At 37.9% G+C, this 16,934-nt stretch overlaps 1 protein-coding gene across 1 annotated transcript in view; it reads right to left on the reverse strand.

Moving 5' to 3' along the window:
• The window catches only part of AP4E1 (adaptor related protein complex 4 subunit epsilon 1), a 73,171-nt gene that overhangs the window by 19,296 nt on the left and 36,941 nt on the right, over positions 1-16,934 (reverse strand). Inside the window, exons 14-16 of the mRNA XM_065940045.1 lie at positions 12,442-12,744; positions 9,643-9,757; positions 3,655-3,778 (exon numbers count right to left, since the gene is read on the reverse strand). Of these exons, the coding sequence (XP_065796117.1) occupies positions 3,655-3,778; positions 9,643-9,757; positions 12,442-12,744 (542 nt within the window). The remainder of the gene's footprint in view (positions 1-3,654; positions 3,779-9,642; positions 9,758-12,441; positions 12,745-16,934) is intronic.

Raw genomic sequence — 16,934 nt, forward strand, 5'->3', positions numbered from 1 at the left:
TCTAAAATAAGATTTCAGAAATATCTGTACTGATTGTTATTCTACTTCAATTTGTTGGAATCATGGTCAGTTTGATTTTCTGTAGTATACCAGAAACAAAAAAAGATCATTATACTTCATACTGAGTGGAGAACTAATGCTATTAAGTACCAACTGTCTAAAAGAAAGTCTTACGTTAATAAAGAACACCCTACAGGAAATCAGTTCACTCCTACTCAACGAATTTTACTGTTGAATGTTCCCTTATAAATATCTTCATTTCTCTCTTTCAGGTACCAAAGAGTTTTCTAAAAAGTTAAAAAACAAACAAAAACCTGTTATTTATCTATCAACCCTTTCAGAAGAAAACTGGCTGATCTTGTGTGAGCAGATAAAAAAGTCATCACGGGAGCCACTAAAATGACCCCAGCATCTCTAGGATGCTCAACAGCAACAACAAGGGATTCACGAATCCCCCAGGAGAATGACAGTGTTTTTGTAAACTTGTTTACCAAAACATATCCTTTAATTATTAAGGGGTAGTTTAAAAAAAAAAACAGCAACTCTCCAAATGATTCAAATATTAGTTTAATTTAAAAAAGTAAGTGTAGTAGATCCTGGGATGTTCCATCCAGATCCCCCTTCAATGAAGAAGTCACTGGTGTAGCTGCTGGGAGTGTAGAACCCTTAGGGATTTGCCTCAGTTGCAGAATCACATCAGTTGCAGAACATGCCTTTTCCCAGGCCATCCACATCCAATAATTAATGAACAGACATATAGAGTCCTGGCCACCCATTTCAGCCCAGCTCAGGACAGCTCTGATGGGCCATTCTAGCTCCAGAGCTTCCAAGGGAGCTGGCAGACACTGTTGTTGGCACTGCATTGATTCCTGACTACTTCTTCTGTCCAGCCCTCTTCTTCTCCCTTCCTTCCACAGTTGTTGATGCCAAGGACACTCCTTAATATTTTGCATGCTAAATTCCATCTCCAAATGCACTTCCCAGGGAATTCAACCCACAATAACAGGCAAAAATGAGAAAGGGGAGGAAAATGGAGCCTGCATTGTTGTTGTTGCTCGGTTGCTAAGTCGTGTCTAACTCTTTGTGACCCCATGAACTGCAGCATGCCAGGCTTTCCTGTCCTTCACTATCTCCCAGAGTCTGATCAAACTCATGTCCATTGGGTCAGTGATGCCATCCAACAATCTCATCCTCTGTAATAGGCACACATGCCTATAATCAACATAAATTTTTACTATCATGCATTACATATAGAAAGTCTAAACAGGAAGTATATGAGAGCAGCATAAAACCATTTCACACACAAAATATGCTTCTTTCTGATATTAAACATATTGTAAAAAAATTTTAAACGTGAGTCATCTTTGCCTGGATTTTGACGATAATAATATCAATATAATACATGGTTTTATATGGTATACCTTCGTGCTATTTTTAATCAGGCCATTCAAACACAGATGTAATTTATGGCCAAGCAATCTTCAAAATTGCTGCCTGCCAGGCTCCTCTGTCCACAGAATTCTCCAGGCAAGAATACTGGAGTGGGTAACTGTTGCCTTCTCCAGGGGATCTTCTTAACCCAGGGATCAAACCCAGGTCTCTCACATTGCGGGTGGATCCTTTACAATCTGAGCCACCAGTGAAGCCCAATGAAGCAACCTTCAGAAGGGGCTTCCCTGGTAGCTCAGCTGGTAAAGAATCCACCTGCAATGCAGAAGACCCCAGTTTGATTCCTGGGTCAGGAATATCTGCAGGAGAAGGGATAGGCTACCCACTCCAGTATTCTTGGGCTTCTCTGGTGGCTCAACTGGTAAAGAATCCACCTGCAATGCAGGACCTGGGTTTGATCCCTGGGTTCAGAAGATCCCCTGGAGAAGGGAAAGGCTACCCACTCCAATATTCTGGCCTGGAGAATTCCATAGACTGTATAGTTCATGGGGCCAAAAAGAGTTGGACACGACTGAGCGACTTTCACTCACTCACTCAACATTCAAAATATTGGGCATATACTTTGAACTCTGGAAATTCCCATTTGAGGTAGGGTGCTGCTCTACAATAGGACTTGAGGTAAGAAATTCTAAATTGGCTTGCTATACTTTATTCTCAGCTTGCCATACTTTATTCTCAGCTTGCCAGAGACTGAAGAAGAACCATCATCTCCTCTCTAAAGCAATTCACCTTGCCAATTACCACAAGGTTCCTAATACGAAATACTGTGTGAACTGTGGTCCTTTTTAGATAGAAATTTTAAATTCATCCCTCACACTGCATTTCATGATAATATAGCATATGTATAATTCCTTAGCAGCTTTGCCTAATGTCATTTCTCTTAGAGCAGTACATGTACACGTATGGAATTCACAAGGTCCTGTCAAGTCCCCCAGACCCTAGTTCTAATACTAAAAAAGCAGATGCCATCATCTGTTGTTCAGTAAAAGGGACTACGTTTCCTCCCTGGATTGGGAGGGTTTGGGTTTTCTGTTTCTCCTTGCCTTGCCTCTCTATTCCCTGTCTAAGGTACTTAAATGCTATCACCACCACCACCATCATATGTTCATGGACCCTATCTGCACCCCATGCTTGTAATGCTGACATTAAATGTCTGGGAAAGAAAAGGGTGTCAACAGAGCAGGGGAGAAAAAGGTTAGGAAAAAGGTTTTGAACTTATGCCATTTCACTTAGCATATCATTCTACATTCCTCATATTCTGTCATTCTTCTGATAAATCCTTCTTATAACCATCTCACTGGAAGGCTGACAAATGCAAAGATGAACATAAAATAAGGTCACTGAGTCAGTTCAAATGTCATCTTTCAAAGTTGTCACCGATGAGATTTTATCATTTATTCCAACAATGCTGCCATTACACAAAATATTTTTTAATTCTTTTAGAAGAAGCTACTTCACAAACAAGAAAGCCATTTTCATTATTTATGTCACACTTGTATACTGACCAGTTATCCAGAGTGACCACTAATTTTATGTAGTAAATTCAGCTTTTGGTTAATAACAATAATGACAGCAATGACAATTATTAATTATATTAGCTACCATTTATCAATCACTTATTATATACTGGGTTGTACAGGCACTTTGCATACATTATCTCATTTTATTAACTTGATCATAATTTCTACTAATTTTTTCATATTTCAAAAATAAAAATTACCTAAAAATGATGAAGATTTGGTTCCATATCAAGACGTTTAGACAAACGTATCACCAAATTTCACGGTGGATGAAAGAAGCTCTGAAAGCATTTTGAACAAAATATACACCTTTCTCAAGTGAAGTCTGTCACCTTATTTTATGTTCATCTATATATTTGGCAATTTCCAATGAGATGGTTTTAAGAAGTAGACTATGAAAAATGTGGAATGATATGTTGAATACTCACCTGGATATGTAAGTTCTGATACACTACTTTAAAAATGATATATAATAATAACACACACAAAGCATGTATACTTTCTATACTGTCTTGGAAGTAAGCAAGCTCTCTTAAAGTATAAGGACAGGCTGTACACTATCAGCACTTTGAAAGCAATAAATAGAAACAACAACCCATGCAGAATTTAGCTTTCAGGAACCCTTCAACATTTAAAGACATTTAAACACGCCCATGTTCTCAATTTTAATAAGAAAGGAACTTACTCTTTTAGTCCAGTCTCTGTACTATTCCCAGATATATCTGAACCAAGAGAAATGCCAGCAGGAGACTGTCGTCCAGTGAAGCCAGATGAAGAAAAAGAGAGTCCATATGGTTCAAAATTGAGAACTAGGAATTTTAAAACAAAAACAGAGGTTCATATTTAAAACAAAGCAAAAATTATCAAAAGCACCATTTAATACTGAAATAAAATAACTGAATACTAGAATTCAGTGACAATTTTTAAACTGGAAAGGGTTTTGGAAATAATCTAATATTTATAGTAATAATAATAACAAAGCAGCTATTATTTACTGAATCTCTACTACAGTTTTCAGACAATTAATTTATCAAAGACAAACAGTCTTTCATTTATCTCCCTTCAAAGTTAAAAACAATTCAACCAGGAAAGACAAATGATAAACCAGGTCTACTGAAAAGTTGCTCTTCTCATGCAAAAATGTTTAATGAACTATGAAGAGTTGACTGTGTTTTTGTTTCACAAAATGCTCTTAGGCACATTCCTGTACCAACTGGACTGATGGAACCTTCAATGTAAAATCTCCCTTACTGACAAAGAACAAGGTTTACCCAGGTTCAGATTCCTTTGAGTCTGTATACCCAAGTGATTCATCCAGAGCCATAAAATTCATATGGTGATTATGGTAGAGCAGATACTGATATCCACTCTCCTCCTCTTTATAAGTTACAGAACCCTCCATTCTTAACTAGGTAAATGCTGCTGCTACTGCTAAGTCACTTCAGTCGTGTCCGACTCTGTGCGACCCCACAGACGGCAGCCCACTAGGCTCCCCCGTCCCTGGGATTCTCCAGGCAAGAACACTGGAGTGGGTTGCCATTTCCTTCTCCAATGCATGAAAGTAAAAGTGAAAGTGAAGTCGCTCAATCGTGTCCAACTCTTAGTGACCCCATGAACTGCAGCCTACCAGGCTTCTCCGTCCATGGGATTTTCCAGGCAAGAGTACTGGAGTGGGTTGCCATTAAGTTACAGAACCCTCCATTCTTAACTAGGTAAATAGCCACCCAGAAAAGAGATGACATTTCCAGACTCTTCTGCCATGTGACTGAATTCTGACCAATGAAATTATATGCACATTTTGTGCATAACTTATGGAACGAATCCTCCCAGAAGAAAAAAAAACTTCCTCCCTTCCTTCCTCTTTTATGTTCATAAAGCCATCATCAATACTAGCCTGCCTACTTCCAGATTTCTTTAATGGGAAAAAGCAATACCCTCTGCCTTGCATAAGACCCCATTTTCTAACATGCTATTTAACTAAACTTAATCCTAAGTGGCGCATTATCTCTTTGGATTGCCTATTTACAATAAAAAATGAAGTTGCTCAGTCATGTCTGACTCTTTGCGACCCTGTGATTTGTACACTGCCAAGCTCCACCATCCATGGGATTTTGCAGGCAAGAATACCAGAGTGGTTTGCCATTAAAAACTTTCTTAAATAATAAAAAAGTATCTCAGAAAATAAAATGTAAACTTCTGCAATTATTATCCTCTCTTTACAAATGAGGAAACTGTGGTCAAACTGAGCCTACCATGAAGACACCCAAGAGTACAAAGACAAGAAATGAAAGAAGCAGATTCAACATCAGATACTCTGGTTCCAGAGCTGCACCCTCAATCATATTACACACTGTCTCCTTCAAAGGAAACACCACCTAATCCAAGTGTACTAAATAAATCAGCCTGTTTGTTAGCTAAATGAAAGATATAGAAGAGAACTACTTCTCAGTAGAAAAAAATAATGGGCTCATTAATAATAATCAAGAGAACTAGTTCTTGATGTAGGTTGGGTGTTAACTAGATTGTGAAATAGAACTTAATTTCTTTTGTCTGTAAAGTGGAGATCAGCAGTTTCCAAGATAACCAAGAATAAGCTGACTTCACAGAATCTACAGATCTTTTTATACCCACAACCAGGCTTTCAGAGACACAGATACAAAAGATAAAGGAGTAAGAATCAAAAATCTGTATCATTTTTTCAAAACTCTCTTTGTGATTCTGATTCTTAAACACGTTTGGAAACCACTTGTCTAAGTCTTTATAAGGTCCTTTTCAGCTAGAATATCCTCTCATTTTAAGCTTTCAAATCATCTGGTTTAACCTTCTATCCCATACTGGCCTCTTTTAAATAGCATCTGTGACAGTCAGCCGTCAGCCTCTGCACTGACACTTCAGTAATAGTAGAGCTCAAGAAATGTTTCAAGAGTTTAAGACAAAGAGGACATTAAGATATAAAGTTTAAGCAAAGACAAGAAAGAATTCAAAATTAGAGGTAAAAAGTTGAAAATAGAGGGGGAAAAAGACTAGACATGAAAGAGGACAATATCTGGAGAACAGTCAGATAAGATTCTGATTGTGATACAGAAGAATTAAAGCTTGTCATCTAAGAAAGGCTGAGAAAGGCTTAACATTGAGAATAACATTCAAACCACATTATTTTCACTAAGTGAAAATTTCCCAAGATTCTTACAGAGATAAATGACTAGAGAGACAAAAATAGGAGAGAGTTAACTAGATGAATATGTGCAAACTGGGGAGCAGGAAGAGAATAATGCTATACAGAGAGTCAGGAGAAGACAGAAGATGGCTGAATTGAAACTTAGTGAATATGTAGAAGCTAACCAGATGAAGGAGGAGGACAAAGAGCAATTCATACAGAAGAGAAAGCATGAGCTAGAAGCAGAGAGAGTCCTCGGGAGTTGGGAGCTACCAAGAGTAATCCAGGTGAGAAATAAAAATATAAACAATCCTGGGAATAAGTAATTCAATATTTAACTTGTTTGTATCCTTCACAACTTTAGAGGCCTTGACTATATGCACATTCCTTCTTTATCTTATCTTGTACTGCAGCTCTTTTATACCTTGATCACTTGGCTATACGTCTCTGACTACTTCCAGCTGTTATTAATTTTATTTTTTGAGAGACGAACAGTCTCAACTTGATGTGGTTTTCAAAAATCCTTAATTTTGTAGATAGGAGTTGCTGCTGCTGCCGTTCAGTTACCAAGTGGTGTCCAACTCTTTGTGACCCCACGACTGCAGCATGCCAGGCTTCTTTGTCCTCCACCATCTCCTGGAGTTTGCTCAAACTCACTGAGTCGGTGATGCTCTCTAACCAGCCCATCTTCTGCTGCCCCCTTCTCCTTTTATCATCAATCTTTTCCAGCATCAGAGTCTTTACCAATGTCTCAGCTTTTCACATCAGATGGTCAAGGTATTGGAGCTTCAGCATCAGTCCTTCTAATGAATATTCAGGGTAGAATTCCTTTAGAATTGACTGGTTTGATCTCCTTGCTGTCCAGGGGACTCTCAAGAGTCTTCTCCAGCACCACAATTCAAAACCATCAATTCTTCAGCACTCAGCCTTCTTCTCACATCTGTACAGGACTACTGGAAAAACCATAGCTTTGACTATATGGACCTTTGTTGGCAAAGTGATATCTCTGCCTTTTAATATGTTGACTAGGTTTATCATAGCTTTCCTTCCAAGGAGCAAGTGTCTTTTAATTTCATGGCTGCAGTCACTGTCCACAGTGATTTTGGAGTCCAAGAAAATAAAATCACTGCTTCCACTTTTTCCCCCATCTATTTGCCATGAAGTGATAGGACTAGATGCCATTATCTATTTTTTTTTTTTTTTTTAAGAATAATCTACACCAATTCCTCAATGCTTCTCCTGGGTACAAACTGGTAGTAAGTTTGTTCCCCACTATTCCACCCATTTTTGCCAATTCTCAGTATCTTACAATATTTTCCTGAAATTTGTTGTTAATATGCTTGGCATTTTTCTACCCAAGAGAGTGAAGTACTGTATTCTTCATAAAAGTGACATTTAACTATAAATTATTTACAAAAATTTCAAACAAGATCAGCATCAGAACCAATTGACACTTCAACAATTCCAGAATTAACAACTTTTTAGACTGAAAGTACCTATTTTTCACCAACTTTTTACTTCCTGTCATTGCCATCACATCATAAGATACATGACTTTATAACTTACCATTTAAGTGCTTACTAAAGCACTTACTATGTCCTGTCTTGTAACTGATTTCCTTTCCATGACGGAACAGACAGTCTAGGCTCATAAAATTTCAATTTTACCTTAGAGAACTTTTAAGAAATAGATTGGGGAGGAGAGGGGAAGAGTCTAATTTGACAGTTTAAACCCATTTATAATGATGAATCTATGATTAAAAATGTACTTGGCAAATTAATACACTAGCTTGGGGAGTTTCAGGGCTCTTATATTTGTCTCAGCCACTTAACTTATTTTAAGAAAGAAGTAGGGGGTGCCAGAAATCAGGCTCCTTGTCCTACCTCCCCCTCTCTATTCTAGCCTTGAATTGCAGTAATAAGAGCAACTGATGGGGAATTCCTGGTGGTCCAGTGACTAGGGCTGCATGCTTCTGCTGCAGGGAGTGCAAATTCAGTCCCTGATTGGGGAACTAAGATCCCATATGCCATAAGGCACAGTAAAAAAAAAAAGAGCAACTTATAACCCCCAAACATTTGAAAATAAGGAAATATGGCAACTGGACCATGTCTCCCACTCCAGAACTCTGCATTTTTCACTCTGTGCCTTGGGTATCATAAGACATGCACTAGGGTCAGAGGTTGGGTAATTATAATTTAAAACTTTTATTTCCTCCTCTATATGAGGGTTAAATAAGAAGAAAACTGATTACCCTTTGAAGGAAAATAGAACTTTCTATGCCATTAGGTTTCACTGTACTAAATAATGTACTAAACTATAAAGAGAGCTGAGCACTGAAGAATTGATGCTTTTGAACTGTGGTGTTGGAGAAGATTCTTGAGAGTCCCTTGGACTACAAGGAGATCCAACCAGTTCATCCTAAAGGAGATCAGCACTGGGTGTTCACTGGAAGGACTGATGTTGAAGCTGAAACTCCAATACTTTGGCCACCTGATGCAAAGAGCTGACTCACTGGAAAAGACCCGACTCACTGGAAAAGACCCTGATTCTAGGAAAGATTGAGGGCAGGAGGAGAAGGGGACGACAGAAGATGAGATGGTTGGATGGCATCACTGACTCAATGGATATGGGTTTGGGTGGACTCCAGGTGTTGGCGATGGACAGGAAGGACTGGTGTGCTGTGGTTCATGGGGTGGCCTAAAGAGTTGGACACGATTGAGCAACTGAACTGAACTGAAACCTTAAAAGAGAAAATACTTCTACTTCTGCAAAAAAAAATACCATGAAGCCTATCACATACAAGTTTATACTTTTTGGTTTCATCGTAGGATCATCCATTTACTTGAACTCATATGCCTAGCACAGAGCCTGGATTAACAAGTACTCAACAAAATCATTAAAGAATGAATAGAACAAAAAAAGGACCTTTCAGCATTAAACTTTTTAGTATTAACATTCTGAATTCCTATATATATAATAGTCAATGGTCTCCCTTTATTCATTTCCCATCCACCATCAAATATTTCTATAATTTCCTCTTGACTAAAATCATGAGAGAAGTCTTTCCCTGACACCCTACCTTTTTAAAATATAGTTATTATTTCCTTTCTTAGACATTACTAAACTCACTGATTAGATACACAAGATTGTTCAGAATGAAAATGAAACTCACTAGTCCATAGTAACCAGCATTTTTTTTCTCAAGCTTTTCTGCAGATATGCTCACAGTAACATCTGTCAGCCCTTTAGCACAGTGACCAACATGATAATTCTACCTTCAAGTTCTTTTAAAATTATAGGATGATCTGAGGCACTTATGTACATGAAACCTAGGACTTGGGAACCCCTCTTTTTTTTTCTGTTTACCCCAAATAAGACCAGGGTGAACAAGTCACAAGCAGATTTAAAGAGGGATAAAAATTCTTCTCAGTTATATACTTACATGACTATGATATTAATTGCATGAAAAAGTGATGTCCCTACAACGTAACTTATTATAAATTCATGAAAAATTACCTTTTTCTTGAGAAAGCTTTTCCTCCTGCCGTTGGTGGTGAGGTTTGTAAGGTGCTGCCCCCTGTGTTAGTTCTTCAGCCACAAAACCATCCAGAAAAGATAAGGAAGCATCTACCTAAGTAAAGCAAAAATTAGGAATTAAAACACTTACCCTAAACAGCAGACTGCACACTCATGTAAGTAATTTTAGCCCACATTTCCTAAAAATAATTTTTAAGTGAAAAACAGAACTTCAATTCTAAAATTGCTACTCAACTCTCTAGCTTTTTGAAACATCAATAATCAAATCCCTCAGCTCTAAGAATCTAACAATATAAGTCATTTGTACTTATTAATTCACTGCACTGCAGAATATATTTTTGAGCATCCAATATGTTAAGGAATCATGTTGGATATTGGATGCTATGGTTCAGAAAAGGGAAGACACAAGACCTGCCCTCATGAGACTTGCAACTTACTAGAGGAGAAGACATATACACTATGAGCTATACTGTCTTCATTAGTTTCCTCCTGAAGTGAAGTGAAGTGAAGTGAAGTCACTTAGTCGTGTCCGACTCTCTGCGACCCCATAGACCGTAGTAGTCTACCAGGCTCCTCCCTCCATGGGATTCTCCAGGCAAGAATACTGGAATGGGTTGCCATTTCCTTCTCCAGGGGATCTTCCCAACTCAGGAATCGAACCTGGGTCTCCTGCACTTCAGGCAGACACTTTAACCTCTGATAAACCAGGGAAGCAGGGAAGAAGTTTCCTCCTGCTGGGGGCTAAAAACAAGGTGGTGGCAAAGGCTAGTTCCTTCTGGAGGCTCCAGGAGAGAACAGGTTCCTTGTCTCTTTCTAGAGGCATTCCTCAGCTTGTGGCTATATCACCCAATCTCTGCTTCTATTGTTACTTTGCCTTCTCCTCTCTGACCTCTTGCCTCACTTTTATAAGGACACTTCATGATTATAACATGCTTACTCAGATAATTCACATTAATCTCCCCATTACAAAATTCTTAATCAAACCTACAAAGTCCCCTTTACCACATAAAGTAACATATGCACAGACTCTGGGCTTCTCAGGTGGCACTAGTGCGAAAGAACCCATCTGAGAATGGAGATGTAAGAGACACGGGTTTGATCCCTGCGTCAGGAAGATACCCTGGAGGAGGGCATGGCAACCCAGGCAAGAATTCTTGGCTGGAGAATTTCCATGGACAGAGGAGCCTGGTAGGCTACAGAACAAGGGGTTGCAGAATCGGACACAACTGAAATGACTTAGCACACACACACACATGCACAGGCTACAGGGATTAAGATGTGAATATCTTGGGGAGGGCTGTTATCCAGCCTCCCACACTGATTTCACTATCCTATTCCTTTCTACCTAGAAATGTTTTTTCACAAATCTGTGGAAAATTAACTTAATTTCAACAAAGTACAAGAATAAAAAGGTTAAATGAAAAGAAATAAAGAGATGAAAAAAGAGTAAGAGGAAAAGGAGAAAAGAGAATATTAAGTGAGAAAGGAAAACAAGATACACAAGAGGATACAGCAATAAAGACCTCAGAAACCATAGATCTGCTTCTCCTAATTTAGCTAAGTGTATACAACCAGCCCAGATAATTTAGAACAGCAGGTAATTCTCAAACATTTAATTGGCATCTCACACTCTGAATTTGGAAAAGTTTCATTTTGATAAGATTCTTAAAAGATGAAGCTATGTCATCATCATTATCTTTCATTGGCAAAAAGGGAAGGAGAGTTACTAACTAGTTTAATAGCATGTATTCTCAGGAATGTTAAACCAAGGCCTCTGCCCACGAGGAGCTAATGAAAAAAATTAATGTACAAAGGTTTAAAATGAATACAAGCCATGAATGTGCTCACTCACTTCAGTCATGACCGACTCTTTGCGACCCTACTGAATATAGCCAAGTTCCTCTGTCCATGGGATTCTTCAGGCAAGAATACTGGAATGACATTTCCTCCTCCAGGGGATCTCCCCCCGCTAGAGATCAAATTTGCATCTCCATCTGAATCGTAATTAGTGGGAATGCCCATCCTCTCCTCTAGAATATGACATCTAATATGAAAATCTGAAAAAATCTGACTTCCTCCTCGAAGTTTTCAGATTTACACCAATCTAAGGGAGAACTCGAAGTGAAAAGTAACTAAGTGCTTTGCCTAAAAGGGGCAGGTGCCGAAAACAGGTGGGAGAAGAAAAGATGAGTGATTAAGTTCCAAAGTAGTAAAGATTTAGGTAGTAGATGCATAAAATAAAATGGAGTAATTTTTTTTCTTACATTCTCAAAGAGAGTAATAATAAAATGATATATTAGAGAAGTTCAAAGGAGATAAAATTTTGAATTTCTCCAATTATTATATGTTAAAAGAGACTGTCACAGAATATAAACCCCTTCCACAGCAGTTCTCCAGAACAGATTAGTCTTCCTTACTATTTAGGATCACTACCGAACAGAGAAGAAGGGAGCAACAGAGGAAGAGATGGTTGGATGGCATCACTGACTCAACAGACATGAGTTTGAGCAAATTCAGGGAGATAATGAAGGACAAGGAAGACTGGCGTGCTGCAGTTCATGGGGTCGCAGAGTCAGACACAACTTAGCGACTGAACAACAACTGAACAGAAGCTCTCAAATGCTTTCTCAGGCTAATATGAGAAAAATGCCAATCTTCATCTTAAGTGCTACAGAAATTTCATTTTGGTACATTATAGATATATCACAAATGCAAGAATTATTCTTTTCTTTTTAAATACAATGCAACCCTTAAAAAGACAGAATGCAGATGTCTTACCACCATGTCTTCACAACTCTTATCAATTGGAAGTAAGCTCTTCATTAGTTTTATATTCTCATGCAAGTGTTTTAATTCAAATGCAAGCTGTCTCAAGCAAGTATCCAAAGATGTGGTAAATTCCTGGATTAATCTCTCAACTATATTAGAAGAGTGTGCTTGGGGTGTCAACTTGGTCACAGCAGCTATTATCCAGGCTTTTGTTTCTGAAGAAATGGAGTCATTCATAAGTAACTTGTAGAGCTTGGTTATAACTTCCTCTGGTGTTTCCTTATTTAAGAGATAGGAATACTCTCCTAACACCTGTAAGTAAAACAAAGAAATGAATATATGCAAACATCAACTAAGATAGCAATTATACTCAGAAATCTAAACAAAGTGTCTGCAGAGTAAATTTAATCTATACTAAGTATATTCTCATGGTAAAAAAATTATTAAAAATAAAATTGCATATATTAGGTCAAAATTACACCATGAATTGGGGAGGCGGAAATGGCAACCCACTCCAGTATTCTTGCCTAGAAAATTCATGGATAGAGGAGCCTGGCGAGCTACAGTCCATTGAGTCACAAAGAGTCAGACACGACTGAGCAACTAAACACCACTACCATGAACTGGAAGTAAATACAAAAAGGACTTTCACATCTTTATCATTAACAATATATAAAGCATCCAGTCAGACATCCTGGAATGTGAAGTCATGTGGGCCTTAGGAAGCATTACTACGAACAAAGTTAGTAGAGGTGAGGGAGTTCCAGTTGAGCTATTTAAAATCCTGAAAGATGATGCTGTGCAAGTGCTGCACTGAATATGCCAGCAAATTTGGAAAACTCAGCAGTGGCCACAGGACTGGAAAAGGTCAGTTTTCATTCCAATCCCAAAGAAAGGCAATCCCAAAGAATGCTCAAATTACCGCACAATTGTACTCATCTCACACGCTAGTAAACTAATGCTTAAAATTCTCCAAGCCAGGCTTCAGCAATACATGAACTATGAACTTCCAGATGATCAAGCTGGTTTTAGAAAAGGCAGAGGAACCAGAGATCAAATTGCCAGCATCTGCTGTGGATCATCGAAAAAGCAAGAGAGTTTCAGAAAAACATCTATTTCTGCTTTATTAACTACGCCAAAGCCTTTGACTGTGTGGATCACAATAAAATGTGGAAAATTCTTAAAGAAATGGGAATACCAGACCACCTGACCTGCCTCTTGAGAAATCTGTATGCAGGTCAGGAAGCAACAGTTAGAACTGGACATGGAACAACAGACTGGTTCCAAATAGGGAAAGGAGTATGTCGAGGCTGTATATTGTCACCCTGCTTATTTAACTTATATGCAGAGTACATCATGAGAAACGCTGGGCTGGAGGAAGCACAAGCTGGAACCAAGACTGCCAGAAGAAATATCAATAACCTCAGATATGCAGATGACACCACCCTTATGGTAGAAAGTGAAGAAGAACTAAAGAGCCTCTTGATCAAAGTGAAAGAGAAGAGTGAAAAAGTTGGGTTAAAGCTCAACACTCAGAAAACTAAGATCATGGCATCCCATCCCATCACATCATGGCAAATAGATGGGGAAACAGTGGAAACAGCGGCAGACTTTATTTTTGGGGGCTCCAAAATCACTGCAGATGGTGATTGCAGCCATGAAATTAAAAGACACTTACTCCTTGGAAGGAAAGCTATGACCAACCTAGATAGCATATTAAAAAGCAGAAACATTACTTTGCCAACAAAGGTCCGTCTAGTCAAGGCTATGGTTTTTTCATTGGTCATGTATGGTAGTGAGAGTTGGACAGTAAAAAAGCTGAGCGCTGAAGAATTGATGCTTTTGAACTCTGGTGTTGGAGAAGACTCCTGAGAGTCCCTTGGACTGCAAGAAGATCCAACCAGTCCATCCTAAAGAAAATCAGTCCTGGGTGTTCATTGGAAGGACTGATGTTGAAGCTGAAACTCCAATACTTTGGCCACCTGATGCGAAAAGCTGACTCACTGGAAAAGATCCTGATGCTGGGAAAGATTGAGGGCAGGAGAAGGGGATGACAGAGGATGAGATGGTTGAATGGCATCACCAACTCGATGGACATGGGTTTGGGTGGACTCCAGGAGTTGGTGATGGACAGGGAGGCCTGGCGTACTGTGGTTCATGGGGTCACAAAGAGTCAGACACAACTGAGTGACTGAACTGAAATGAACTGAAAGCATCATGTCTTTACAAGTTAGCTTTCTTCTGAACTTCCAGATTTGGATGTTGGTTTTTACAAGCACTTTCACATTATGTTACTATTTTCCAATAACTATTTAAACAAGTGGTGACCACACACTAGCATGCATAAAAGCCACCTGAAATGTTTCACAGAAATAAAGATTTCTGACTCTACTCCCAGATAATCTGATTTAGTATGTCTGTGGTGGGGATCTACAATACACATTCTGAACAAATACCATCTGATTTTGATACAGATGATCCACACAAGAGACTCTGAGGAACACTGATCTATGTTACACATTCTCTTTTCTACATCTAACTTATTCAGGTCTCAACACCATCACCAAAAGAATTTAATCAACATCTATAGAAAATACCACCCAACAATAAGCAGAATACTTTTCAAGCACCCAGAGAACATTTAACAAGACACACTATATCTTAGGGCCATAAAATAAACCTCAAGAGACTTAAAAGAACTGAAATCATAAGTGTTTTCTCTGACAACAAACTAAAAATCAGTAACAGGAAGGACAATAGGAAATTTTCAAGACACTTAAAGACAAAACAACACCCTATCTTTCCATTAAATAGTAGAGGAAAGAACACTCCCAAACAGTCTATGAAGCCAGTACAACCTTGATACTAAAGCCAAACAGAGTAGGAAAAAAACAAAACAAAGGAAAAAAAAAAAAAAAAAAGAACACTACAGACCACTATCCCTCATAAACAGAGATGCAAAAATTCTTAACATGGTCTCAAGAAATCTATCAAAAAAAAAAAAAAATTCTAGATTAGAAAGTGAATTTAACAAGACTGTAGAGTATAACATCAAAATACAGAAATAAACCACTAATCTATGAAAAAGGAGGAAAGAGTATAGGATAGAGAAAGGAGCAGTCTCTTCAATAAGTGCTGCTGGGAAAACTAGACTGCTACCTGTAAAACAATAAGATTACAACATTTCCTCGCATCATATACAAAAATAAACTCAAAATGGATTAATGATCTAATTGTAAGACCTGAATCATACAACCCCTAGAAAAGAACATTCTTTAACATAAATTGTAACAATATTTTCTTGGATCTGTCTACTAAGGCAAAAATAAATAAATGGGACCTAATTAAACTTAAAAGCTTTTGCACACTAAAGGAAACCACCAACAAAATGAAACAACAACCTACAGAATGGGAGAAAATATTTGCAAACAATGCAACCAACAAGGACTTAATTTCCAAAATATGCAAACAATCCATACAACTCAGTATCAACAAAACAACTCAGTGAAAAAATAAGCAGAAGACCTGAATAGATATTTTTCCAAAGAAGACATAAAACTGGCTAACAGGCACAAGAAAAGATACTCAACATCACTAATTATTAGAGAAAGGCAAATCAAAAACCTCAGCGAGATATCAACTCACACCTGTGAGAATGACTATTCTCAAAATACAAATAACAAATGCTAGAGAGAATGTGGAGACAAGGGAACCTTCTTATACGATTGGTGGGAATTTAAATTGGTGAAGCCACTACAGAAAACAGTATGGATGTTCCTTTAAAAATACAAAAGAGCTGTCATGTAATCTAGCAACTTAACTCCTGGGCATATATATCCAGAGGAAACCATAATCTGAAAAGATACATGCATCCCAATGTTCAACGCAGCCCTATTTACAATAGCCAAGATATGGAAGCCACCTAAATGTCCATCAACATACTGAATGGTTAAAGAAGATATGGTATATACACACAATGGAATACTACTCAGCCATAAAAAAAGAATGAAATAATGCTATTTGAAGCAACATGGATGGAACTAGAGATTATCATACTAAGTGAAGTGAGAAAGAAAAAGACAAATACCATAGATATCACTTATACGTGGAATCTAAAGTGTGACACAAACCAATTTATCTCAGAAACAGACTCACAGATAGAGAAAACAAACTTATGGTTATCAAAGAGGGAAGAGGTTGGGGGAGATATAAATTAGGAATTTGGGATTAGCAGATACAAACTACTATATATAAAATAGATAAATAACAATGTGCTACTGTATAGCACCAGGAACTATATTCAAAATCCTATAATAAATCATAATGGAAAAGAATATGTATGTATGTATATGTATAACTGAATCACTTTGCTGTATGCTAGAAATTAACACACTGTAAATCAACTATATTCAATAAAATAAAATAAAAAAATAATAAAACAAACCAGTGGTTACCAGTGGAAAGAGGGAATGGGGGAGGAGCAAGTTAGGTATAAGGGATTA

The sequence above is a fragment of the Muntiacus reevesi genome, chromosome 7 (genome assembly GCF_963930625.1).
Source record: "Muntiacus reevesi chromosome 7, mMunRee1.1, whole genome shotgun sequence".
Taxonomy (NCBI): Eukaryota; Metazoa; Chordata; class Mammalia; order Artiodactyla; family Cervidae; genus Muntiacus; species Muntiacus reevesi.